The sequence below is a fragment of the Dufourea novaeangliae genome, unplaced genomic scaffold (assembly GCF_001272555.1).
Source record: "Dufourea novaeangliae isolate 0120121106 unplaced genomic scaffold, ASM127255v1 scaffold343, whole genome shotgun sequence".
Taxonomy (NCBI): domain Eukaryota; kingdom Metazoa; phylum Arthropoda; class Insecta; order Hymenoptera; family Halictidae; genus Dufourea; species Dufourea novaeangliae.
Genome location: NW_015374236.1, coordinates 906,664 through 933,890, shown reverse-complemented (window position 1 = coordinate 933,890; position 27,227 = coordinate 906,664). Strand labels below are relative to the sequence as shown.

At 45.9% G+C, this 27,227-nt stretch overlaps 3 protein-coding genes across 3 annotated transcripts in view; 2 read left to right on the top strand and 1 right to left on the bottom strand.

Annotated features, from left to right (window-relative positions):
• Positions 1-27,227, bottom strand: part of LOC107192469 (neurobeachin) — a 321,694-nt gene that overhangs the window by 23,829 nt on the left and 270,638 nt on the right. The window lies entirely within an intron of this gene.
• LOC107192467 (protein mab-21-like) lies at positions 1,904-3,001 on the top strand. Its single transcript, XM_015581724.1, has one exon. The coding sequence runs from the start codon at positions 1,904-1,906 to the stop codon at positions 2,999-3,001; it is 1,098 nt and encodes a 365-aa protein (XP_015437210.1).
• On the top strand, positions 6,581-7,692 carry LOC107192468 (protein mab-21). Its single transcript, XM_015581726.1, has one exon. The coding sequence runs from the start codon at positions 6,581-6,583 to the stop codon at positions 7,676-7,678; it is 1,098 nt and encodes a 365-aa protein (XP_015437212.1). The 3' UTR covers positions 7,679-7,692.

Here is a 27,227-nt window from a genome sequence, read left to right as displayed (position 1 = left end):
GCAACACTCTTGGTAAATAACCTTTTCAAGTCACTTTGCGTCGAGGGTCAAAACATTGTTCCCGTAAAAAATACCACAAACCACTTCCACAAATTTCAATGTAATAATTTAGGACTTATAGGATACTCATGTCCCAAGGGTGACTTTTAGTGACCCATAGGTGTAGCTGCAAACCATCATTTTCAGGAAACAGTTTTCCCACAGGTCATAAAAGTTGCTTGTATACACACAACTAGACCTCACACCAAAGAAACTACTCTCTGTGTTACTGTCTGCCCATGGTAACCACCCTTCCGCCGACATCAAAGACAGGAACGTCCTTGTGGCCATAAACCGGTGGCGCGTCGTTAGATTTCCCTCGACAGCAAAAGGGTTAAAAAGGTCGACAGGAGGACAGACGACTATTCTACGACACACACACACACACACACAGATGCTGTAATCTCAGAAATCTTATGGGAAGAACGTTCGACATACGAGGATATCTTGTCTGGTTATCGATACGTTCTTGGACAGGTATTCTCACCGTGAGTTTTTACGATCGCGACATAAAGCAGAAGCATTGGTAAGCTGTGGTGTCGTCCAATACTAGATATTCCTCGCCTCGAGCATCTGCCATTCGATAGTGTACGCGTTGGTATTGCTGGCTGCGGGGGCTGTTCCTGATTCGCGAACAAAGAGGAAAACGTTCGTGGTGTTCGCCAGTGTGGTAACGGAATTTCTGTTTCTTATTCGAATGTCGAATATTCAAATGACCCCATGCGACGGGATTATCGACGCGAAATGGTCGTGCGTGGAATTCTCATGCGACCCCATCGAGGGGGACAATACGTTCTCCGGTGACATGTTTCTGCTCCGGCAATTCATTCGCGGGTGAGACAAGGAGGGGCGAATTGATGTCACTTGATGGTTGTTAATCACACGAGTGGGTGGAAATCACGACATCGAATTGAATTGAAATTTGAACGAAAGAACACCAGTAGTTGGAATCATAAGTTGAACCATAAATCCTCCGTTAGAGACCAATACCGATCGAAACCACCCTTACGTCAAGTTTTGAACAAAGACAATTTCCCAATTACATTAACTCATTATGAAATTCCAAATATTCTATTTCAACTCGAATAAGGTAGAAACGAAAACATATATCTTTTGTAATAATAAATAATCAACCAGTATCTACGAATCAGTCCCCACATCAATCCAAATTTGAATGCAGGGGTGGATTAATGTCACCCTTATCGTGTTGCGAGGTTTACCATTATTCGCTCCCCCTGTATCTATCGTCGGTGCCAAAACAATCCGGCTAGGTAAACAAATGAATAAAAAACTGAAAAAAAAACACAGGGTGTACATCGGATCGAAAGGGTGAAAATGCGCACGATGGTGTACAACGAGAGCGGCCGGTGCGGCGCAGAGGAGCCCGACTCGGTAGAGGAGGAACGATAGGAGGCGTGGCGAGGACGCGCACACTCCACGTGACCCCGTCGTTTCGGAAGGCGGGACTTTGGGAACCCGGTACACAACTACAAGGGCAGTTGAACGGGCCGGTGGTCACCGGGGCTCTCTCTGTCCTCGCGCGCGCGCGGAACACCTCGAGTTGCGTTCGTTCCACGTACAACACCTGCCGTACGATTGCTCGCTCGTGCACGATTTCCTCGTCCGTGACTCCTTCCATCGAGAGTATCTTCCGCGGACACCACGTTAGTCGAGCGCCAAATAGGAATCGACACCGATTTTCTTTTTCTTTTCGGAGTAACAACGGATAAACCAGACCATGGAGGACAGTGGTAACGACACGTCGATCAGGCTACCTCGAGATCACGCGAAACAACGAGGCTGATCGGGCCTCCCGACAGAGCTGATTGTCCCTCTGCGATCACATTCAGCCCTGTACAGAAACATGTTGCTGCCGCAGGATATGATGGCAGCGCAGTCCAAGATGCTCTATCAAATGAACAAATACTACGGGGAAAGGGTACAGGCCCGTATGGGCCAGGTACAGAAAACGATCCGCGAGGTGTGCAAGGTGGTGCAGGACGTGCTGAAAGAGGTCGAGGTACAGGAGCCGCGATTCATTTCATCGTTGACCGAGTGCAACGGCCGTTACGAGGGCCTCGAGGTGATCTCGCCCGGCGAATTCGAGGTGGTCCTCTACCTGAATCAGATGGGTGTGTTCAACTTCGTCGACGACGGCACCCTGCCGGGCTGCGCTGTACTGAAACTGAGCGACGGACGGAAGAGGTCCATGTCCCTATGGGTCGAGTTCATCACCGCGTCCGGTTACCTGTCCGCCCGGAAGATCCGCTCGAGATTCCAGACCCTGGTGGCGCAGGCATGCGACAAGTGCGCGTACAGGGACTCCGTGAAGATGATCGCGGACACCACCGAGGTGAAGTTGCGTATCAGGGAGAGATACGTGGTGCAAATTACACCGGCGTTCAAGTGTTCGGGCGTGTGGCCAAGATCGGCGGCGCATTGGCCGATTCCGCATATACCCTGGCCACATCCGAATCTGGTGGCAGAGGTGAAAACCGAGGGTTTCGATTTGTTGTCTAAAGAGAGCGTAGCCCTTCAAGGGAAACAATCCGCGATGGAAGGGGACGCCTGGGTTTTATCCTTCACCGAAGCCGAGACGAGGTTACTACAGGGTGGTTGTCGAAGAAGATGTCTCAGTATACTGAAAACACTGAGGGACAGACATCTAGACCTTCCTGGGAATCCGGTGACCAGCTATCACATGAAAACCTTGCTGCTCTACGAATGCGAGAAGCATCCCCTGGAGACCGAGTGGGACGAAGGATGCCTGGCGGATCGTATTAACGGGATCTTCCTGCAGCTGATATCCTGCCTACAGTGTCGAAGGTGCCCCCATTACTTCCTGCCCAATTTGGATCTGTTCAAGGGGAAATCACCAAGCGGCCTGGAGAACGCCGCGAAACAAGTCTGGAGACTCACCAGAGAGCTATTGACCAACAGTCGTGCACTAGAGAAGCTTTAGCCGGATTGTTCGATTGGCTCGGTGGACGAACCGAACGTTCTGTCAGGGGAGAGATTCGGTGAATTCGCGTGAATTACGCTTTCGAGATACTACCGCTTTCGCGCCGGTTCTTTGCCCGCTTTTTTTTACACTCGCCGTGAACGTGGATCGTCTACTTTCACCGGTTACTTTCCGATAGTAGCTTGAACGTATTAGAGTCTGGAGATGGTGCAACGATCGAAACTGGGGCCGTAGACTTTAATCGTTGTTTTTGTATTTTTCTTTTCTTTTGTTAGTAAACGGCACGGACATATCGAAGTCAGACTTCGATTACCGGTGCAACGGTGCGTTCTGGTGCAATATCTTCATCGAGATTCCGTTTCTGCCGCGATAAATTATTGTTGCTAGGTTTTAGTTTCGATCCAGTGCGATTGGCTGTTTTTCGTTGAATTCCGTCGACCAAGTCGCGAGACATCGATCGAGATCGATGAGGAATTCTTGAAATTTTGAAAATTTTTACCACACGTTTTGACGACCTGAAGCTTTTAACTGACAATTGAATGTCGTGCTTACTAACAATATACGAACGATCAACTAAATACTCTGTTAGGTACTCTTACCTGTTCAAATATGGCTGATGTGAATATCGTCGTGTGATCCGTTGTCGTTATTAATCTAATGTTTATAATCGGTTAGCGGCGAGCTTCCGACGGTAGTTGGACACTACGTATTGTTATATGTACATACTTTTTTATATTATTTAAACGATATTTATTTTTACTCGAATCGATGTTCGAACACATAATGTAAATAATTAAATAAACGCATCTCGTCTCGTATCAAGTCTCTGTGAGTCATTCGAGCGAACCCTAAATCTTGAATATAAGTAGAAGATCGTCTGTTTGGAGCACTTTATCATACAGTTTGATGCAAAATAAATTGACAATTTCCGTATATGTAATTGTTCAATACATACGTCTCACACGAAAATGTACTTTAAACGAATTTACGTGGAATTCTTTCATATTTTTCTGAAATCTAATACAACACAAACAGACTCTTCGATATATTTCATACTCTTCAGTTACTCTGTAGTCTCACAGAACTACTACATTTTATTACACTACTTAACGAAGTTACAAGATGCAATTTCTGCGATCTTTCGGAAACTCTAGACTCTACCTATTTTGACTAGTGCATTTCATATTTTCTAATTGTGCACTTACACCTTCTCCACTGATCCTAATGGCTTTTGTACAAAAGTCTGACCATAACTCGCTACATCTACTTACTACGATGCTCTTTAACAAGGCAACATTTAAGAAAGAAAAAAAACCATCAATTCGGCAGCGAACTGCACAGAATAAAATGAATAAATTCATCAAAAAATCTCACACATCACTAAATTGTACCACGGTTTCAAAGAACACCCAGTAGAAGTTATCTCGATAATTGCCCATTATGACAGTCAATGACACACAGATAATTTTTCAGTCGCCAGTTAATTTAAGCCGGAAATTCACCGCACGGGCCAAGAATATAAAACCATCCCGGGGCGTAATTATTATCTACGATATTAACACTTCCGTACGCATTCGAGGAGATTGAAACGCCTCGTCAAAACATCGCGCTACCGAGTTTCATTGCCGCTATACGCCTACGAAAGAAGTCCCGATCTCCCTCCGGTTCTTATCTTAATTCCCGCCTGAAATTTCTCTCCTTATCTTTCTCACGTTGCAACGGACGACGATTCGTTGGCCACTCGGTTTCCACGCCGGTGTACCACGCGACCCAGCCGGATCGTTACGGAATTTACGTTATTATTATTGCCCCGTAAAACAAAGTGAGAGAGGAAAACGTTTCCACCGTAGGACGCGAATCCAATGAAGCACACTTTACGCGCCGTATCTTGCAATTTCGACCCGCGATTTACAAGCCTTAATGGTAGAGTTATCGGTGTCGTCGTTAAACGTAGATTTTATACCGACTTTTTTTTCCACGGTTGACCGCGGGCCGGTTCTCAATAAAACGGCTGTAAATAAAACCGTTCCCCTTTTGCACGGGCGCCTTCTCTGATAACTCAGGCTCCGACTCTCGTACCCATCGCGAACGAAATTTCTTATTTTAGCGAGGAGGGAATACGACGCACGCCCGACACGTTTTGCAACAATGTTCTCGAGAAACTGCTCACGGAAAGAGCCTTTCGACGGTGGGTATTACGAGAGGCTTCTGGATGAAAATGTCAATTGAAAAACAGTCTCTCTGATTGGAGACGTTCTATGGGAACTACTCTGTTGAGGATATGTTTGTTTTGTATAAAACAGCCTGTGTAAGTTTGATAGTAAAGAGGGTTGCAGATGAACAATCGAACGAATGTTGACTTTCTGGAGTAAGTTGGTGAGGCTAACATATTTTGGAAATGTACCATTCGGATAGTATTTTAATTATGAAGGTTGATCCTTTTATTACCAAGGCCTTCTCTTTTGTATACATATACATGTAGGGAACTATCTTGGTTGTTCAATAGAACAATCTCGATTGAGATTTTATGTCATTCTATTTTAGTGCTCTAGACGATTACATAAAATGTATCTAAAAGTACAGCTGGGACCACTTTGGGTGAGTTTGCATATGTTCCATTCCTATACAACTTCCATTAGGACATTCCAAAACGCCTGAATCTTAGATAATATCACTCCTAACAATCCGATTTGAAACATTTCATTATTACCTAAAACAAACTGCAAAAACCTATCTCATTGTCCCTTCATGTTACAAACTCGAAAACCATCCGAAAACGTATCAAAACGATGAGCAAAAATTCACTCGCGGCTGAGGGGTTACCCAAGCGTGATCCCCCTGTTCGAGCCGGTCTCCACCATAACGAAAATTTCGGAGCAGCTCAAAGGGGTTGCGGAGGAATGGCCGTGTGTCCACGAGCACGAAATAAAACAAGTCTAATCTACATAATTCATGGGGGAAGAAGGGCTCCGCTTTGGGGTTAGCCGCGTTGCTGGCTTCGTCCTTCGAGGTGGATAACGTATAGGTAGAACAAGCCACGGATCGATCTTGTCGGTCTGCCGCGGCGGGTCACGCCTCCGTGGCCCCTTCAAGCTTCGGGATTCGTCGAATGGCGGACCACGTGGCGTGGTCTGGGTTAGGCCATGGGTTAGGTCTTGGCACGCCCATGTTAGGTGCTGGAGAGCGGGTGGCGCGGAGGAGGTTAACGACAGCGCAGTCGACAATCTGCTCCTGCACGGAGTCGCTCGCACACCTTGTCTTCCCGCTTCTCGTTCGTGTCTCCGCCGGCGACCGGCGTCCCTTTGCGACGCGACGCGAAAAACCGGCCCGTGAGAACGAGTACATATATATCTAATCAGGAATTTACAGTTTTCCAGTTTCGACTGGATTTGTTTCTACACGAAAGAAGTAACGGGATTGTAAATGGAGGAACGTCGACGACATATCGAGTTTCGTTAAAAAAGACCCAAGAACCTAGGTCATAAAACGAGACCCCCAAGCAGAATGCGGTGATCGTCAGTGAAGGAGTCAACAGAGAAGCCTCTCGAAAGGCTTCAAGCCACGCGCCGCGCCGCAACGATGCTGTTGCCGGCTGATATGCTGGCGGCCCAGTCCAAGATGGTGTACCAGATCAACAAGTACTTCGGAGAACGTGTGATGACCAGGAAGAGTCAGGTGATGAAGACCATTCAAGAGGTGTGTCGCGTGGTGCAGGATGTACTGAAGGAGGTCGAGGTCCAAGAACCGAGATTCATCTCCTCGTTGACCGATTACAACGGACGTTTCGACGGATTGGACGTGATCTCGCCGACGGAATTCGAGATCGTGATTTACTTGAATCAAATGGGGGTGCTGAATTTCGTAGACGACGGCACGTTGCCCGGTTGCGCGGTATTGAAACTGAGCGACGGACGAAAGAGGTCTATGTCCCTTTGGGTGGAGTTCATCACCGCCTCCGGTTACCTGTCCGCCAGGAAGATTCGTTCGAGGTTTCAGACCCTGGTCGCGCAGGCCTGCGACAAGTGCGCCTACAGAGATTCCGTGAAGATGATCGCGGACACCACGGAAGTGAAATTGCGTATCAGGGAGAGATACGTGGTCCAGATCACGCCAGCCTTCAAATGCGCTGGACTATGGCCTAGATCGGCCTCCCATTGGCCCATAGCGCATATACCCTGGCCCCATCCGAATATCGTCGCGGAAGTGAAAACGGAAGGTTTCGATATGCTGTCCAAAGAGTGCATAGGCCTCCAAGGGAAACAGTCTGCCATGGAGGGCGACGCCTGGGCGTTATCCTTTATCGACGCTGAGAACCGTCTGCTTCAAGGTGGCAGCAGGAAGCGTTGCCTGAGCATCTTGAAAACTCTAAGGGATCGTCACCTTGATCTACCCGGAAATCCAGTCACCAGCTACCATATGAAGACTCTATTGTTGTATGAATGCGAGAAGCATCCTCACGAGACCGAATGGGACGAGACGTGTATCGCGGACCGCATCAACGGAATTCTATTGCAACTGATCTCTTGCCTGCAGTGTCGGAGGTGTCCTCACTACTTCTTGCCAAATCTTGATCTATTTAAGGGGAAATCGCCGAGCGGGCTGGAGAACGCAGCGAAGCAAGTGTGGAGACTCACTAGGGAGTTGTTAACGAATAGTCGCGCTCTGGAGAAGCTTTAGTCGAAAACCGTGGTCCACGCAGAGGATGTGTGTGTGTATGTGTGTGTGTGTGTGTCGAATTGTAATATGGAATATACGAATCAGAGGATGAGACTGAAGAGAAATTTTGGACAGCCATCGACTAAGATATCAGTCGACATTGTAAATCAAGAAAAGAACTGCGATTTACGAGAGTTATCAGCTAGTAGGAGAACCTGTGAAACTGTACAGGAAAGGAATTGCAGTTTACTTGGAGGATTGTACACCGAGTAATCGACGTGTTGAGGGTGAGGAACGGTGTGTCAATCGAATTTGGAGCAGTCAACTCAAACTACGAGATCGAAGACGGAGATGACGAACCAATTGGAATCCTTCGACCCTCCCGAGGACACCAGAGCAGTCATCGAAGATTCTGTGACCGATATGACGTGTAGTGTGTGCTTGCCACGACCGTAACGAGAATATTTTACGCGTGCATGTGTGATTTTGTGTATCGCGGACGATCGAACCAGTGCCATAAAAAAATGATTAACGCTAACGTCAAGAGAATTTTTGTTTTCGTTTCGCGGGCACGAATGGCCGCCCGCCGAGACCAGTAGAACTCGGCGCGAGAGAGAGTCGCCCGACGGCATCTAAACGTCGAATCGTTACTTCAGCGTGTGAACTCTTAACCGGTGATATCTATTCCCGTTTTTTTTTTTTTACTTTACACGGCCACGAATCAGAAATTTCATGCATGTCGTCAGAGTTCATACGATCGACAGAGAATTTTCCGACTAAGGATATGACAAAGCACAATATCGAAAGTATTTTACCAAATTAATCGAACGAAAATTAAGTGTTCACCACGGTTACAAGTCGCTTGTTAGTCTTCTCTTCTAATCAATTATCCTGCCCCCCCCCTCCCCAGTCGCTATGTAAATACATCTTAAAAGATATTTATTGAAGTGTACACGAAAAATTGTGAAATACAATGCTATTTATATGGAACCAAACAGTGATATGATTGTCATAATTTCGACTCGAGAACAAACCACCCACTCCTTTTACCTACGTAGCAACCGTGAAAAATCAGTCGTAAATATCGATCGTTAAACGTACGGCGCGACGAAACGGAGTTAGGACTCGTAAATTTTATACCCGATCTTGCGCGTTTTTGTGTATGCCTCGCCACTGGAGATCGGGAGGAGCCAACGAGGAGGACCGAGACCTTGTGCGCGCGGGCGCGCACGCGTGAAACCACACAGCAGCAGCACGTATAAAATTCCGACGAATTCGATTTCGACGAAACGGAATGTTTAATGCGGTCGGTTCTCGTTCGATTCGTTCTCTGCTATAATTTCTCCCGGTGTTTTGTCTGGACGAATTTTTGCCGTCGTCTAGGCTCGCCGTTTGTCGATGAAAGATAAAAATATGGCGAAACGATGTTCCCCATCCGGTTAAACGATACTGTACGATCATTCTTGTACTTTGACGATGAATTTGATTTCTTTGAACGCACGACCGCATTTCCATTTACTTCGCTGTTTGCAATAATATGTATTTTGATAAGTGTATATACTGTTTATCGTGTTTTAAAATAACAGAGTGGAGACCAGGTTTATCGGTAAATTCGACAGGCGAATGATTAACGAAAAATATAGAAAGAGGATAACGTTAGTTACAAGTCAGCCACAAAGTCGAATGTATAATCGTTCTGGGGTTCGATAACGAATTCTAGCTCGGTTCGCCGGAACGGAATACTTAATGCGGTTGCTTGTCGTACACCTCGTCGTTCGCAATAAAGTGTGTCGATATACATGGCTTTTGTCGTGCTATGTCTTCTAGAATTTTGTCTTTTATAAAGTTTCAGTTCATTTTAATCGAGTAACAATTTAAAGGCTTGTAGATCGAGTCGTATAAATGCTTTAATAGTATTGATTCTGACTTTTGCAGATTCTAGAATTCTATCAAATTTGTTTAAAAGGGCACATTTACTATATCCGTTAATATATTGTCAGGAGATTTAATATCATGTTATTTCAATTAAAAGAACAATCGTAGTATGCATAAGAAATTATAAATAGGAAGATAACGTTTCGTTTGGGCTGTTCATGGAACTATTCTTCTCATAGTATATCCCACTCGAATTATTCTATCGGCCAGTTAGCCAGTAATTTTATCCCTCGATAACCAAATCATGTGTTATCTAGACAATCCACCTGCAGCGGTTATTTAAGCCTTGCAGTTTGCCTACAACCAGTTCCAGGCACCTAATATCTCCATTGTAATGTTCGATATACGATCGCCCCGCGGTAATCACGGTGATTATCGTAAAGTACTACTGTGTACACGAGTAGCATGTTTTACGTGAGTTGACGTTCAAACGACTGTGAGCACGAAACAACCGATGTCGTTAAATATAAGGTATTGTTTACAGCTCCGTTCTAATAGCGCTTTGTAACGTTACCGGAAAATTGTTCGTAGTACTGACAATTTAGCGATATGAAAGGACAACAAAAACGTACGCGATTAGAACAACATACTAAACCGGTCATCTTGGTAGAGTAAAGGGATAAAACATCGGAACGAAACGGAAGCAACTTTCTGCGTGTAATCGATTTCGACCGGCCGTCTGATGGGTATATCCTCGTAACTGACGCAAACGAGCGCAAACCTGGCACCTATTCAAACAACAAATTACTAATATCCGTGTTTATCCGTGCATCAGAGAAACTTCAAATAGTCCTCGTGCGAGAAAACGGAACGTGTGTACAATGTGTTAGCCAGCTACAAGTGAAATCTGCTACTCCGTCTCAATGAATGTCTAGCGGGGTTTATATTGATTATTAGACGGCAATTATTACCGACTTAATCATTATTTCTGTCCAATGCGCGATTAGATGCGATAAATCATGACAACGGCTGACTTGATGACTTCTGAAAGGAGCCCGCGGATTTGCGGTGAAACGAGTTGAATAATCTTGGCCTACTGGTTTGAATTAACCACTGGTGATAATTTGTTAATTTATTGGCGTAATTAAGCTTGAAGCCTTGGATAGTCTACGTGAAATGTGTGGAACACCTTGGAGGAATATCTGCGTGGTGTTCCAAGTCTGATTAATCCCTATTTCATCCTCCTTCTTTTTCAAAGTACCTACAGCTTAAATAATTCATACAGATTTGTAGACTATACTTCTAATATACTTATCTCGCTGATTTTGCGTACTAGAAGTATGAAAATTCAGGAACTAACGACTAAAGAATGAAATTAAGTAGAAAGAATGTTAAACATAAATTTTGTTTTCTGCTCCAGTACGTTCAATTCATTCCCCAAGTCATGTACACCAATTACGGAATAAAAAATGGACGGTATTAAGAAGAATCTGCGACTTCATCAAACCTAATCAGGTTTGCCACTTTTATCGGAACTGCATCTACACCCGGCGAGTATTTCTCTTACAATTAATAAAACCCAGCATGATGTCGATTTACATTTTTCACAGTGTGCACGTCGTGCGATTTCTTTTTCATAATAATTGTGGAATTATACGAGGGTTTATCAATTATCCGATTTTATCGTTCGCGATGCAGCAATTATAGGCATAATATTAAAAGTAATGTACCGTGACACGTGCGTTCCGCGTATCGTTTTCTGGCCAAGGCTTCCGAGAGAGTTGCCACGGCCGACTTTTGTTGTTCTGGTATTTTCCCTATTTTTTTTCATTCCGTACGTTTCGCCGTCAAAGTAATAACCCGATAAATATGTAAATTTATTCAAACGGCGTAATTTGTTGCACGCATGACCGCTTAATATTTAATCTCGAGAACGTTACGAGACACCGGGCGACGGCGTTTCACGCTTGAGAAATTGTAAAATTTCGGCGATGATCTTTTTACAATATCGTCGCATGCGTCGTTCGTCTCAGGTTTTAATTAACGCGGGGGAATGCTCGTTCCCGGGGAACACCGACGTTTATTTATTTTGGTTCAGCGTTCACTTGGCTCGCGCGACCGCTCTCCTGTCGATCCGGAGATTAAATCGATCGCGTGGTGGCCAAAGGTAAAGAGCTGACGGCACGCAAATTTTGAACGAAAATTCACGTAGATTAGGGGCCTCTCTCTCTCTCTCCTCATTTCTGCACCATTTGCAGAATTATTCTTTTTTTTCTGGAAGAAGAAAATGGAGATTGCTGACGAAGATATGTTGTTTGTAATATTATATTGTAAGTATTATACTGAATTATATGTAACCAGTATTATACTGTTGAGGGTATCCTGAAATTCTTAGGGCTTCCAGATAGCTAAGTAAGGTAATGGTAAAGGTCTCGATCATCTGATAAGTTGGTTGGTACGGACAACACTCAAGCTTTGGTCCTTCAGAAGCGAGAAATCTTTGTACATAATATATCAATGTTCATCCACGACTGAAGATACAAGTTAAGTAATCTCATTAGTGAATTTACATTAGCCTTGTTATATCGAACTACGGAATATTTTGAAGCTTCACAATCTTTGATCCCGAAAATTACAATAACTTCAAGCACAACCCTGATTTTCACAAGTTTCCCTTGAAAAAGCACACCAACCGCTTTCTTGCCACAATCTCTCTAGCTGTCAAAGTTCTCCCGAAGTCCTCGAAATGTCGCGGTGCACCGTTCATTCCTCTCCGCGACATTCCCGAACGAACAAGATCACAAAATCCCATAGTCCCACCGGATGTCTGCGGGGATGACAAGACAGAATCGGAGAACACGAAGAAGCCACAGATCCGTCGAAGTCATCAAAGTGGCGAGAATCACGTCGAGGCGATCCACAGGAAAACAACAGAGACAAAAAGAGGAGGGCAAGTAAGAAGAGATCCAGACACGGTATGCTAATGAGGGTACCAGCTTTCCTCTTTTTTCGTCGCGGCGGTCTTGCTAGGCTTGTACGCCAATTTCTATACACCCGAGCCGCCACTCCTTTCACGATCCTTTCCTTGAAGTTTCGCCCTCGTGGCGATACCACCACGGGGGAAACAAAACCAGAGAGAGCACCGTGAAAACGGGCCTTTTCGATTGTCGGTCTACCAGATCGGCATAGACATCGAAGGAAAGCAAGACGGTAGATGGCGGAAAGATACGCAAGAAACAGGGAGAGGACAGCCTGGTTAAAGATCGAAGCAAGAGAAACCACGAATAGCGTAGGAAGAGGGGGAGAAAGGGGAGGGGGTTAGGGGGGCACCGCGGCGATCCTTGCGCGCTGTCGTGTCGACCCGCGTCTTCTCGGTTCTTCGGGGCGATCCTGGGCTTCCCCCTCGGCGGGCCCCGGGACCTCCGCTATAAAACGCTCAGATAAAGCCGCGATGTTTATATGCGGGGGGTACGCGCGGCGAAACGAGAAGGAGTGCCCCGTGTAGAAGGAGAGATATACCTGGCGGCCGCGAGCGCGCGCGCGCATGCCGACAAAATAATAAGACAAAAGCCGGGGGTGGACGTTGCTGGGCGAGTAGGAGGGGAGGGGGGAGCCTCTCCAGAGGAACCGAGAGGGAGACAAGGACACGAGGAATAGGGGGAAACCGGGGGGAATACCGAGCGAGAAAGCCACACCGCGGGTAAGGAAGAAAAGGTGAGAGGAGGGAAAAAGAGGGAGGGCAGGCTTGGGAGGGAGAAGCGGAGGAGGAATTAGAGGGAGGGAGTGAGGTTAGCTCTGCGTCGTATCAGAGACGGTAGACGAGCGGTCGGGCGGGAGGGGTGCAACCAGAAAAGGAGAAAACCGGACAGGAATGCATGGATGAATGCGCGGCTGCGTGCTGGCTACACACACCCGAGAGCGCTACGCTTATCTCGCGGGACAGAACCTGGGCTCTCATTAAACTCGTTGCTGCGTGGCTTCATCGGAGTCGATCGATGGCGGGAACTGTAGATGTCCTGTATGTGTATGAGTGATCGGTGATTCGGCTAACAAAGTGATCATTGACCGGTGTGGATGTTTTTTTCTAGGTGTGTAGGAACTACCCCTGAACGGGGATGCATCATCGAATATAAGAACATTAACCCTTAGATTGCCAACCACTCGGAAGCAGGACGCTCCCTGTGGACGATCTAACGATGTTCATTGTTGACAATTTAAACCGCTCATTGCATGTTTTTGGTATCTTGTAATAAATTTTTGTTTTCAGAAAATCGAGAAACAATAGTCATTTTAAGACTACTTAACACATTTTAAAAATATTTTTTTTTTAATTTTATATAATGTAACAACTGTATAGTTATCACAGGAGATGAGTATGATTGATGCAGAACAACGGCCGATTCAGAAATGGTCATTTCCGAATTTCTTGTTAGAACGAATGAAGAAACGCTTAAGGGCTCTGTGTTTGTAGTCAAAGGGTTAAATAATAGGAAACTGAAGGGAACTTACTATAACTAAAACTATACACTTAAACTTACTCCCCCTCCTCCTGGCGACAGATCAGCGTTCAGCGATATACCAAAGAATACATAACAGTGTCTATAGATCGACATTAGACGTGGGACCTAGACCGATATTTATCTGATCCACGATATAATTATTTCAACGCAGCCGGGTCCGTTCGTTTTATTGTCCGGCGTGTCGCATCCTCGATATCTCCGAGTTTTATTGGCTGCCCGTCTCGCGTACGCGCTCACCCTTCACCCCTTTCCCGGCCCTTTCAGGCAAAGAAGCGAAAAAAAAAAGAGATGGAGCTACAAGACCCTGCACCTACCGATCGGTAACGCGATACCACACGGATGGATTCGTTTTTCTCTTGTTTGCACGCGCATCACGGGTAAGACCGAGCAGCGACACGCCGAGACCGCCTCAGAGAGCGGGGCCGGCAAAACGAGATTGTAAAAATAACGCGAGTGTCCTCCCCCCTTATGAGTTTCTCGCCACTCCTGGACGACTCGCGACACCAAATCATGTCCAGTGGAAGGGGAAGATACAGACTTTGAAATTTGAAACTTTTTTAGAGCGCACCAAAGGGGACAAGGGGAGAAAAGAGAGAGAGGGAGAGTAAATACGAGCGTCACGGAATAGATGCGCAAGGGAGATAAGCTCCGGAGGCCGGTTTCGATTGCGGATGCCGATTTTGGCATTTAATTTAAACGAAAACGCATTAATAATCGCAGTTACACGAAGGGACTGTAAAGTGGACGCGATGTATACAGTCCGAGAATTCGTTAATGCAGTTTCGCTTCGGTCGGAGCGTAAAAGCCGGCGATGGCCACTCTTGATTGAGCCCCCTTCACCCCAGGCAAAAAACCTGGAGAAACTACGCGACGCATTTCTTTTCAATCGTCTCCGATTAATGAAATTAACGGTAAGGTCGATTGAATCTTGGGAAACGTGCCGCTGCGGACTACGTAAATGTCCTCTGAAATCGCGACGGGGAAATTATGAAACGATGGAGACCGCATAGTTCCTGCGTGGAAACGGGGAAAAACTTGATTTGCAATTTTAGTCGAGATTCTGTTCGAGTACGGAAGGAAAATTGCATCGAGAATAGGGAATGCGGCTGGTATTACTATTAATGTCACTATAAATATTAATTTTTAGTAATAATTAGTTCGAATGGAAGCTGCTTAAGTGGGTATTAAGTAAACACTTGGGCTAACGTTAGTTACTATTGATGATGACAAAAAACGTTAATTTTATGAAATGTTAGAGCTAATGGCGCATGTAACTGACATTCTAAATTCAGTGCATTTATTAGTTGCTTTACGAAATGTCAACTCCTTGGCAATAAAAAAGAAAATTATCCGCGTTATTTACTGAGTTTCAGTTGAGCATTATTACCATTTTCTTCTATAAAAAAGGGCAACATGCTAAAGTACTAATAAACGGTGTCGTTATAAAACAACTGCATATTTATAGTGGACATTAACATACCTATACCCGATCATTTTATGGTTCCCGAATTCTCGACAAGCCAATATCGAAGTGTATCTAATAAAAAATACACAGTTCTGTCTCAAACAAAATCTCTGATACAAAGAACTTCCTAATCCATCCGACGAAGAAAAAAAAGTCTCCTTGATCGCTGCTTCCTGCTGGGTCACATATGCGTTCCTGCCACCGTGATACTCCTCGCCCTTCTACTTGAGACCACTTACCGGAGAGACATTATCCTACGAACCGTTACAGCTTTATGAGCAAAACCACTTAGTGTATCGCTGGCACACGGGGGTGGGGTCGTGTTGCATGCGTATGAAACATTGATGAAGTCGCGGGGTTGAACGCAAGGTGTCCCAAACGAATGAAAATATTGTCACGCAAAATCCACCGGAGGAAACACCTAAGGGAACAACGAACACTGTGTCTTCGATCGAACAAAAAGCATCTGCACACCAAGAGATCACAAAGGTAGACGTTCGATTCATTCGGGGACGTTGTCACGCAACTTCCCACTGGGGAGCAATTTTGCTACCTTGTTGCCAGCCAATCTTTCCGCCTGCAAAACAGACTCCCGGGCAAAAACGTTGGAAGACCAGATGCTACATCGCGGAGGCAATGGTCCGTGATCACGGATCCGCGTTCCTGCTACCGCGACACCACTACTACCACCGCACACGAGACACGCGAGATTGCTAATCACCTGGCCAGGCCCAGCGGTGCGCACAGTGAAAGGATTTATCTCGCGTAAGTGGTTGGATATTAACGAGCCAGATAAGCGGAACGAGCTTTCGGCTATCGAGGCTTAATAAGATAACGTAACTCGCCGGGTAATCTCTCCTTTATGAAGTTCGCCACGAGGTGTTATCGCCCCGGCGTACGATCACACTGCGGATTCGTCTTAACATTTCGTCCCAGCTACTCACTTTGGTAACAGAAAGTGGGCAGCGATTACAGGACAGCGGCAGAACGTTCTTTTACGTTGCAAGTTGAACCGAGAGTACTTTGGAGCAAAATACAATTTCCGTATCGATTTGTAATCCGCATTAGCAGAAAAGCTATTCCCACTGCCTCTTCATGGTCGAGCTCAGTACGTAATCCGCCCTTGGGATCGGTTGAGATAATTAATCGAGAACGTGGCAAAGTGAATTAACTAAGTAACACGGTCATAAGTATAACTGAAGAATTACGAACACTGTAGACCTATTTACCCTAAAAATACTTATGCCACAAAAGATATACCAGAACTATAAGATCAATTATCTAGCGAAATATTAATTCTACACAGTACTTTTCGATTCTAATGTTTCAAGTACTATTACGGTACTGACGTTCATTTAAATAAGAACTTTCCAGCCCGTTGGGATATAAGATTAACAAGACTTTCTAATAAGAAACGAGCAACGGCTCGGTTTTACGGTCTCAGCGGCACAGATAACGACAGTCGAGTGGGTGAGAAAAGTGTCATGGGCATCCGGTGATCTGGCTAATGTTCGGAGACCGAGCGTGGCGAGCCGAACGAGTCGGCGTCCTTTGTTCTTCTTTCGCCCGAGTCTAAACACCGAGATGCTGGCCTCCTACGCGCGCCCACTGCGAGATGTATTAGAGCAAATGCGTTGAAACGCGCCCCGATAAATCACCTTCGTGGATCTTCCGGCCACTCGTCGCTTTCTCCCAAGAGAACCAAACGAGGCGCCCCCACACCTCCCCTTCCCGTTGAATCGTAGTTTTAACGGGTCCAGAAGGTTTTAAATGACAGTAAACCTGGAGCTAAGTGCCCACCGCTTTTAGGGGCCTAGAACACGATGGTGCTTCGGAAAACGTACGTTATTATTAACGTTGTCGGAAGCTGGATACAAGGGAAGACGAGAAGTATGGAGGGCGATTGAATAATTCAGCGATCAGAAGTAACGACACAGTCAGGAGTTTCCTCTTTATGAGGAGATACACTCTTGGTTATTAAAGTCGTGAACGACACGCGACATTGGTGCTTTTTTTAACCTAATCTTCCGTGGAACAAGGTAGCTCGGGGAGACTATATTTCATTCAAGGTCTTGGGAAATTGATATAAATGATCGAAACCTGCGTCACGCGATCGATTATTAGGTGTCGGTGTGAGAGAAGATTCACGATTATCGACCGTTTGCATTTACATTTACAGAAAAATTGTTCGAACGTCCGAAGAAACACGTTGAATTAAGTGCTTGCACAATAGGCATACGCACTGTCTATTTTCGAAAGGGGTAAGTAAATTGAATCATGTTCCCAACATCGACCCCTGTAATGTGATTATCAGAGAAAGGGGTAAAGGACAGGCTAAGTGCAGACGAAATACGATTTATCACCGAGGAGAGCAACAAACAGACAAGTCGTCCGTCAACGTTATTTCTAATTAAAACATTAATATTAACCTAAACTGAGAAAAAAATCTATCACTTTCCTCGATATACCATTTTCCCAAAGAATCAGCCAAATTACTCCAAACAGTCTTCAACTGGAACAACAACAAAAAATGCATTTCAATTGAAATGTTCATAAACATCGATCAGTTATACACGGTAGACACCTGGATCGATAAAAATCGGTCGGATTCGAACGAAAAATTTGATTAGTTCCGGACCACGCTGGCGCTCGCAGTTGAACCGGGGCGGAGATTTATGTCGAAGAAGAGCGGCAGGTCCAAGGGGCGGGGGTGTCGCGTGGCGAGCAGCAATAAGGGAAAATCGGTAGTCATCCAACTTTTCCCGAGGGATGGAACAGTCACGGCTGTGGGAACAACGGCGGAAGAAGGACAGCGTGAAACAAGCGCTAGCTAACATCGCTCTATTTCTGGCGGTGCCCCGACGGCGGCTGCGACGAACCAGAGAGGCGGAGAGGGCCATCAGGATTGATGCGTCCTTTCGCCTGAATTATTACCCAGAGTCCTACGAATCCCTTCCTCGTTTTTCACCCCGCTTTTCCCCTCCATGCGCAGCTCCCGTTGCTCCTGTTTCGTCCCAACGATCATCACACCGCGGGTGTGTCGCTTGCTCTTTCAACCCTCGTGGCCCTCTTAATTCTACAAAATCGCCGCCGACTATATCGACTGTTTACGCTCGTAATTTCGAAACCTCGCCGGGAAACAGCTATTTCACCGGCGTGGATTCCGAGCGAGAAACGGTCGTCGTCGAAACTGCGTGTACGTTTGGCAGGCCTAATGGCGTGTTTGCCGCGACTAATTTCGCGCGTCGAGCCTTGTTCTACGGGATAAATAATGTAACTTACTCACCACGTTCGCTCGGCAAATTGTTGGAAGAAACAGAGACGGTCGATTACTCACCTGAAATCAAAATAAGAACAAACGAGGGTTAGACTTGGGGTTGAGTGAATGGTTGGAATGGATGGTACTCTACGCGTGATAGTAATCACCGAGTTGAGAATCTTATGGGTTTCGAGAGACACAGGGAAAGTGTTCCGTTTGATATGCAATTGAAACAGAGTGTAAACGGATCAATGAAGTAAAATGACTATTCGATGGGGTAAAAGTTCTTGTAAACTAGATCCATAGCACAAGAGCAGTTTCTAAAATAGTCTCCGACTGGTACCTACTGTCTAATGTTCGTAAATTACTGAATTATTCAATAATATTTCCCTATGAATCGCAATGAATCCGTAGTTCCTGCGAATCGCTAAGTTACCTGATTTCCCCGCAAGAGCCGCACATCAATGATGTAACGCGCTCGATAGTATTATACTAACTGCGGACAAGAATTCACGGCATACCGTTCAGCATGTTCGATATAAAAATTCGATGCGCGTGAATCTGAATAAACAAGCGAACGTTGCTGGAGATACATCGATTATTTCCGCGCAATCGCGTTAATGAAGGGTAAATGCATTTCCGTGTCGCGTTATCGGATTCGGGACGCGTATCAGTCGCGTTAATAACTTCTTTTTCTGTTTCTCTTCAGGTGAGTCGATTCGACGGGCCGCTCGCGTGTGTTATCTCATCGATACTCTCCGTGACTGGTAAAAATAAACTTTACGGTCGCGGTGCCTGCGAACGAGGTGGGGTACACCAAGGTGTATTCATTCCTCGTACTCGACGCGTCGCTGTGTCGTGAATACTAAGCAGATCGCGGCGCGTCCGCCGTGCGTCTAAAGTGTCCGGTTTATGGACGGTACCACGGGAAAAATGGCAGTCAACGGGCGTGTATCGGCCTGGTGACCGGTAGTCGCTCACGCGCGAGATGACGTTAACAAGTTGATTCCCCCCCGGCGTAATAACTTAAAAACGTTTAGGCTCTCGATTTTTCAAACTGTTCGTCTCCCCGCGCGGATTGTCTCTCACTTTCGTGCGTAGGCCTTTCACTCCCCCTTCCCGCTTGCCTCTCCAGGAGCCATCGTGCTTTATAACTCGTGTCCGTTTTCATTTAGCCTTTACCTGTCGCGTGGAACCCAGAGCCCCGCATGATTCGCATTTTTCTTCGTGTCTAGTAAGTGCTGCTTTGCACGAAACACCTGGAAAGTGAAACGGTTCGGTGGCGAACCTTGTTATATCCCCTTGTCACGGGCTGTCGGGGTGTTATCGTGGATAAATATAATGCGGTGGACGAGCAAACTAATAATTTTATCCCTGCTATTACAACTTCTATAAAGTTTACGTTTTTTCTTTATTTTTTCGGCGTACAGATAATGAATATAGAATGTCGGTATATTGGATAGTAGCAGGCCTACTGTAGGACGTGATGGAATTAGAGGATCGATCTAACGACCCAAGCTTGTCATCGGGAATACCGAAAATGGAGCAAACGAAAAAAAGGGAATATCTCTCGGTGGTTATCTCGACGCACATCGACGAGCTGCCAACAATTAATCCGTACGGACAACGGCGGAGAACGGGACCGTAACCCTACACCCAGGGACCCCCAAGTTCGAGCTCAAAGATCAAGCAAGAAAGGGGTGGAGAGGAGACCAGAGTGTTCTGATCTCATATCATATTTCGTGTTATTCAAATGCCAACAATGCCATTAAAGGATTTCTCTGGTAATCCTTTGGCCGCAGTTGGCGAGAGAAACCCGGGCGCGCGGTACACGCCGAAAAACACCAACAAGCACAAAGAGTCGGTCGCCTATTCCTGCGTTAAGGGACAGAAAAGCGGACGCAAACAGCCCGCGGGACAATGCAACCGTGGGTCTATCTGCGGGCTTTGTTCTTTCCGATCAGATCGTTCCCTATCCCGCTCCCTTTACGACGCGGCGCGGTGCCCTTGCCACAGGGTGGGTCCGAACCTTCGAAGTTCATCCTGTTTCTTTTCCGCGTAAACAGAAAGTTCTGCTCACGATTACTGTTTACAGCAATCGGATAATAGACTGTTTACAAGGCTTCCGCGGATTTCACGACGATTCGAACAGGAGCAACTGTGCGGAACTGACAAAGTTACACGGGCTTGTAATCAAGGAAGCAGGTATTTTTCAAAGGGAACTCCTTGTCAGAGTAAGAAATGGATGCTCCTCATAAACACGTCATTTATAATATAAATAATTACAAATATGCACTTCCAACGATTCGGGTGATTCAAATTCATATCCCTCCCTTGTCACACTGGGTAATACTAACACAGAATTTGACTTTGAAGTAAAACACCTTTGAGGCATCATTAATTAGTACCTACTAATTTCAGGTATCCTAAAAAACATTTTTTCAATAATTTTTCTGATCATCAAGAAAAGAGACGTGGCAAAGGATGGATATGCTGGGAATTACTGAAATGAAGTTACTTCAAATCACTATTTTTCAGTCTGGTTGTACACGAATGTAGGTACATCTCAAAAGGACTCGAACGAAATCTAGTTTCACCCGAGAACGAACCAGATACCCAGGGGTTTCTAAAATGGATAGGAAATCGGGATTAGATGGGGGATGAAGTCATCACCACCGGAGCGAAACAACAGCCCTAGCAGGGCTGTTCGCTCGGAAACAATCACATTATACTTTGTACACCAAGTCCTGTCTATCCTCCTCTCCATTGCGCCAGGACGCTCTGACTCCCCTTCTGCAGAACAAAGTAATGTAATGTAATGATTCTTTATTCCTTTAAGCTGAAAGGACTAATGACTCTCTGAACCTCGTTGCGTTAATCGAGTAATGCTAGGAAAATACACGGGGGCGACTTTTAATTACGTGTCCATGCGCTGAGAGATAAACACGAAATATAATTAAAATAAGAAAAGAAAATGTCAACAATACCAGCAATTTAGCAATAGAACGCGACATTTTGAAAATGTTCTAAATTTTCCAGAATAATGTCTAAGGCACTTATGTTCACTTATGTTCACTTTACAAACTCACTTTCCGATATATCGTCTCGCGATACAGAAGTATTCTGTGCGATCGAGAAACCGACGTGATTAAAATACCAAAGGTACAACCCCAATACACGGTGATACAGATTCGGCGTCATTTGCCAAGAAGATTCCGATGTCGTACGTATTTAAGAGGTCACAAATTTCGCGACTTAACATACACTGTGCAATTACAAAATCACGATACGCGATCACGGTCAACCCTCCCCTCACTTCCGTCCACAGGACTCGGAGGGTTAATGTATTCCTTCGGGGTTCGAGGCCGTGTTTTTCTTCTGTATCAGCGGATGCTCAATTTGTAATAAATTCCAGCCGAGAGGACGGGGCCAAGGGTCATTAAGTCCGGTATTATAAATGCATTAAATACCACCAGGACGATGGGATGAGTCAGGGATCCGCACTAGCGGCGACGTGAACCCGGATTTCGGTAGGGTGGCAGGTGGCGCCAATTTTACGGACCGACGGCTGTGACGGATGTAACGAGGAGACGCAGTTCTGCGCGAGCGTTCGTCACACATGGTCGCTTCACTGGGCACGGATGTTATGGCTGGTTTTATTGGAAACCTGGGGAAGGCATGCTGCCGTCCACGAGATCAAAAATCATCCCCCTTCATGACGGTTGGCCGAAGGAACGTCGCCGTGACGAAACACGAAGAATTCGAGTTCAGTGAACGTGTTACACGGGGATTACGTGTTTCGCGCGCCCCCTTAGCCACGTTTGCGCGCGCGTGGAATTATATGTTTAAAAAGTTTGACTTTGGCAACTGTCGACACTTGATAGGGGAAAATATTCTTTCACTCTGGTGATAGTAGAGTCTGTAACGAAGTCAAGTTTATCGTGGGTGTTCAAAACTTTCTCCTTATTGCAAGTAACATCACTGGGAATTTAACATTATATAGAACTACCAACGATGAACATATAAACATTATTCCTCCCAGATCGATTTTCATGACAACCTTTTGGAAATATTCAAACTCTTGATTTAACCAATTTCTTCATTATCATATTGTAACGAAAGTAACGAATTGTCTGAAAATGCACCGTTGTCACATTTTAATCATCGTTATAACAGTCTACTACTCAGTCATTTTGATTGCTTCGGTAGTTCCAGTGTTAAATCTGTATCAATGCAATCACTAACCGTCGGAGTATTAATTACAGATCAATCAGGTTGAACCATCTGAAAATCCACACGGTATCATCCACGCTTTGGTGGTTCTTTGAATTCAGTATCTTCGATCAATTAGCATCTCCAAAAGTCTATCAATTCTTAAATATTCAACCTCTCGAAGCAACCTGCCCACAACACGCAGTATGCTTTTTAAAACGAGTTCGAGCCACTGCCCGTATCCCTATAATAAACGCGTGCGCCTGTAGACGTTCTTCATTAACACCATCGTTAATCATCATCACCCGACCTTCCCGTTAAATGGTTTCATTTCACGATATACTTTAGATCGGGCTTATCGATCTATTCCCCGGGTTGGATCGTGCAACGGGCGAAGGGGGTTCTGTGGGTTGCGTGCCGGTTATCGCTTTCGGTGTGTACACGTTATACACGGGTACTTCAGCGGGGGCCATTGTGCCAGGTATGTATTCACTCCTGTCTAGGTGTTGTGTGTATCGTCGTAGGTAGGTATAGATGGCGCGCGTGGCTCATTAGTACTAATGAGTAATGAGCCGATGATTAGAGGAGGCGGTCCGGAGGCGTGGCGCCACCTTGATCTCACCGACGAAGCGCAAAGCAAACCTCTCTCTGCCCGTTCGTTTTGCCGTTTCCTCCTATTCCTTTTCTCCTTCCGTCTCTCTCGTTCTCTTTTTATTCTGCTGGATCGTGTTCCTCTTGTTGGGCCCGCTGTTTCCCCCCTCGCAGATCTTCCCGGCGACCAGTTCACGAGCCTGGTGAAGTTCTACTCTCGATCTCGGAAGATCAAGCACCGCTGTATAGGATGTATCGCGTTACTCTCTTCCACGAACAACCGTTTCGCCCTTACGCTTTCCTCGAATCAGGGTGGGTTCGAAGAGAATGGTAAGGGATACATGCAGGGTAGCACTTTAATATCCGACAACGTTTGTTTCTTCCGACTGGTCTAGCTTTCCAGTAATCGTGAAATATCCGTAGAGCCAAATATAGTTAAAGTGACCCGACAGAAGAAGTCGGTAAGAATGAAGGGTATTGTTGCTTCGGTGGATTTCAAGCCCGAGGCGTCGACGCCCGTGTCAGAACGGTCGCGTCAATTCCATCGCGGCACTTCTGATGCACCGTGCTGCTCTGATTAGGTCGTTAAGCTTGCTAATGCCACCATAAACTCCTTAATTTAACGAACACCGTCGATAACGAAAAAGTAGGTACTAGCATAATTCTCTTCTACGATATTTCACTGATAATTAGTGGAGTTCAATAATTACATTGTAATAAAACAATTAGAGAAAAGTATCAAGCGTGCAATCGATCGATCAATTTTAAATACCTTGGGGGGCCCGTGGATCCCTAGATCGGGTCCAGTCCCCTCCTGATTCTGAGCCGCAGGTCGATGACACCACGCCCACTTTTGTGGCCGGTATTCGAGCTCGGTAATAATAACATAACGACGCACGTGAAAGTCCGTTTGATGTGGAAAAGAGGTGGAACAGAAAGGGAAAGAAAGCTTCGTAGGGTCACGGAGGAGCCGGTGTCCCGCGGCTAGTGTCAACGTTTGATTTTACGAGGGAGCTGGCAGGCACAAGAATGGGAGAAAGGCCCTGGGCTCGCAGGGGTCCACCGGTGTACAATGGCCACCCGTCGCGGCAAGACCAGCCCCCTCGACTCCCGGACGAGTTAATGTTATTCCGCGCCGTCCTTGTATAGTTGCGTTTCTATTAAATAGACGTCAATCATACGATCCGGCGAAGATTTATGTTTCCCACTGGACGTCGGGGTGGCCCTCGGAAGAAGGGACACAACAGTCTTTAATAACCGCGCGACCCAGCTCGCGATACACCGATGATACCTTTCGCCCTCGAGCTACGGGAGTAACAAATTAATTTTCAACTATAACCACGCTCTATTCGATCTTCGTATCGACGTAGCATATACTGCAGGGACGCAACCGTGAACTGGAATGTAGTCCGCTTTCTTTTGTGACAGGACACAATCGGAACAGGTGTCTAAAGGATCCTCGGACTCGACCGACTACTCAGACTGTATAGTGTAGATTAAAAAATGTTTGGAGTTTTTCGTGATGTTTCCTGAAGATTTCTTCTCGAGATTGCGCGATCGACGGGAGCCGTTTCGCACGGTCCATTGGAAAAAGAGTGTGGTTCGTGGCGATGCCAGCAGAGAAAGAGATAAAAAAAAGTAAATAGCGAAAACGTCTTACGTGCAACGCGCCGGAAAAAGATCTCGATCACCCCCGTTCCCCCATCGGGCAAAATGTTTTTCAAACAAGCCGCCGTGCCGGTGGCGGGAGATACTCGGGAGAGAAATACCACTCCCGGTCCTCTTTTCCTTTTTCCAAAAGAGTAACCTGATCCTGTTATTCGCGCGGCAGAGCTCACGAGAGAGCGCTGGCTACGGGGAACGGAGATGTGGCCTGGGTCCTCCTTTTTTTACTCGCACTGTTTTCCCCGGAGTATAATATGCGTGAAGAAGATCGGCTGCACGATAAGTGAAACCCTTGGGTTACCGAGTCAAGCAGGTATCGGGGATCTACCGGCGACCTAATAGAATCTGAAGTGCGTATATTATCGGTAGCCAGGAACCCGGATTCGTGATACCCCTGGCACGCACACACACACGCGCGCCCGGAGTGAACCACGTACGGAAATAAATTACGGTGATGGAGTCGAGGTAAAATTTCAGTATAATAGAAAAACGGTTTGGGTGCCTTCGATGGGCTGAGATCGTAGCGAAAGACCGGTGAAATTATGCGAGCTACCGTAGGTCACTGGTACACATATTTTATACGTACAGATGTACGCCACGGACAGGAACTTAAGCCATACAGCCCGAAAATCGGGCGCCGTGTGTTAAAGGACTACCTTTGAGTAACAGCCAGTTGAACTGGCGATGAGTACTGGCATGAAGGAATTGTTGGATATATCCGTTTTATTCAATTCTTTTACTGCATTAAAAACTTTTAATAATTGTTAAGAAGGTACCTTTAATTGAAGATACAAATATAGTACTTTGACAATTTCCTCTTTTATTATACAATTCGCGCAATGCTAATTACGATAATCTTGCGAACTAATGACTCCCAATCAATCGTCTCAAATGTGTTACTACCCCACTTTTACAAATAAACCGAGTCCTCGACGACCGTTTACACCGGCGGTTCGCGGCACCTGTTGTGCAAACCGAATTTACATTTTCCCCCCGCGATCAATGCACCAACATCGGCAGTTCCCTTATCGAATCCTTATCGTAACAGTCCCGCGAACGTTTCCAATCCCGTCGAACGTTGCAAGTATTTTATTGCAGGCACTCAGCCGACTGAATAAGGCCTCGTTTGAATAAAATATGCATAAGATAAATTCGCGGCGGGCCACGTAGGTGAGTCCTTATCAGTACGGCCCTTACGAAACCGTATAAGCGAGACGGAACGGCGCAGTAAAGAAAGCGCGGCTCGAATCGCGGATCATTCCGATCGCTACGTGACGCGTTGTCCGCTCTCCTTACCTCTGTTCGAAACGTCTTGTTCGAATTGCATTCGCCGGAGCGAGCGTCTTTTTTGCCGACGAGTCATGTTTCGTTAACTTCACGAATCGGAATAATTTCGCCCCGTGTCCGTCAACCGAGCCAATCGGATTGGAAATATCGCAAACGCGTTCCCTGTATGTACCGCTGTTCTTCCGTTAGTTATGTCGTTTCATCGCGAAATATTCTACAAATCTATACCTGGACACCAGAGCCATAGTGTAATATAGTCTACTTTTCTTAAAAAATGATATTTTAACCAATTTTTCATTTTTTCCAATGATAAAAATAATTTCGCTCTAAATCGTTTAGTTATCAATATGTAATAGTGTAAAGGTTTTTGCACCTTTATTCGCTCTCCTCGAAAGATTGAGACGTGTGACTTGATACACTCTGTTTCTGTGGTCCACAAAATATTTACTGTTCTTTATCATATTCAAACAAGTACGAAATCACTCTAGCACCTGCAAGGTCCCTAATCAGAGAAAGGACACTCCGGTTTGAAGCGACACGGGATGTTACTCTTTTTATTGGACCACGAGGTGTCGGGGCCCTAAACTTGTTTCTTCACGGAGTATACCCTAGTGGAAGTTCAGTGGAGAGGCAGCCAGGTGACGGCGGCGCCTCGCAGCACATCCATCTTTGTGCTAGGGGCCCTGTTTAGGTCCA

Coding starts and splice junctions, on each gene's coding strand:
- LOC107192467 (XM_015581724.1), top strand. CDS start 1,904: ATGTTGCTGCCGCAGGATATGATGGCAGCGCAGTCCAAGATGCTCTAT.
- LOC107192468 (XM_015581726.1), top strand. CDS start 6,581: ATGCTGTTGCCGGCTGATATGCTGGCGGCCCAGTCCAAGATGGTGTAC.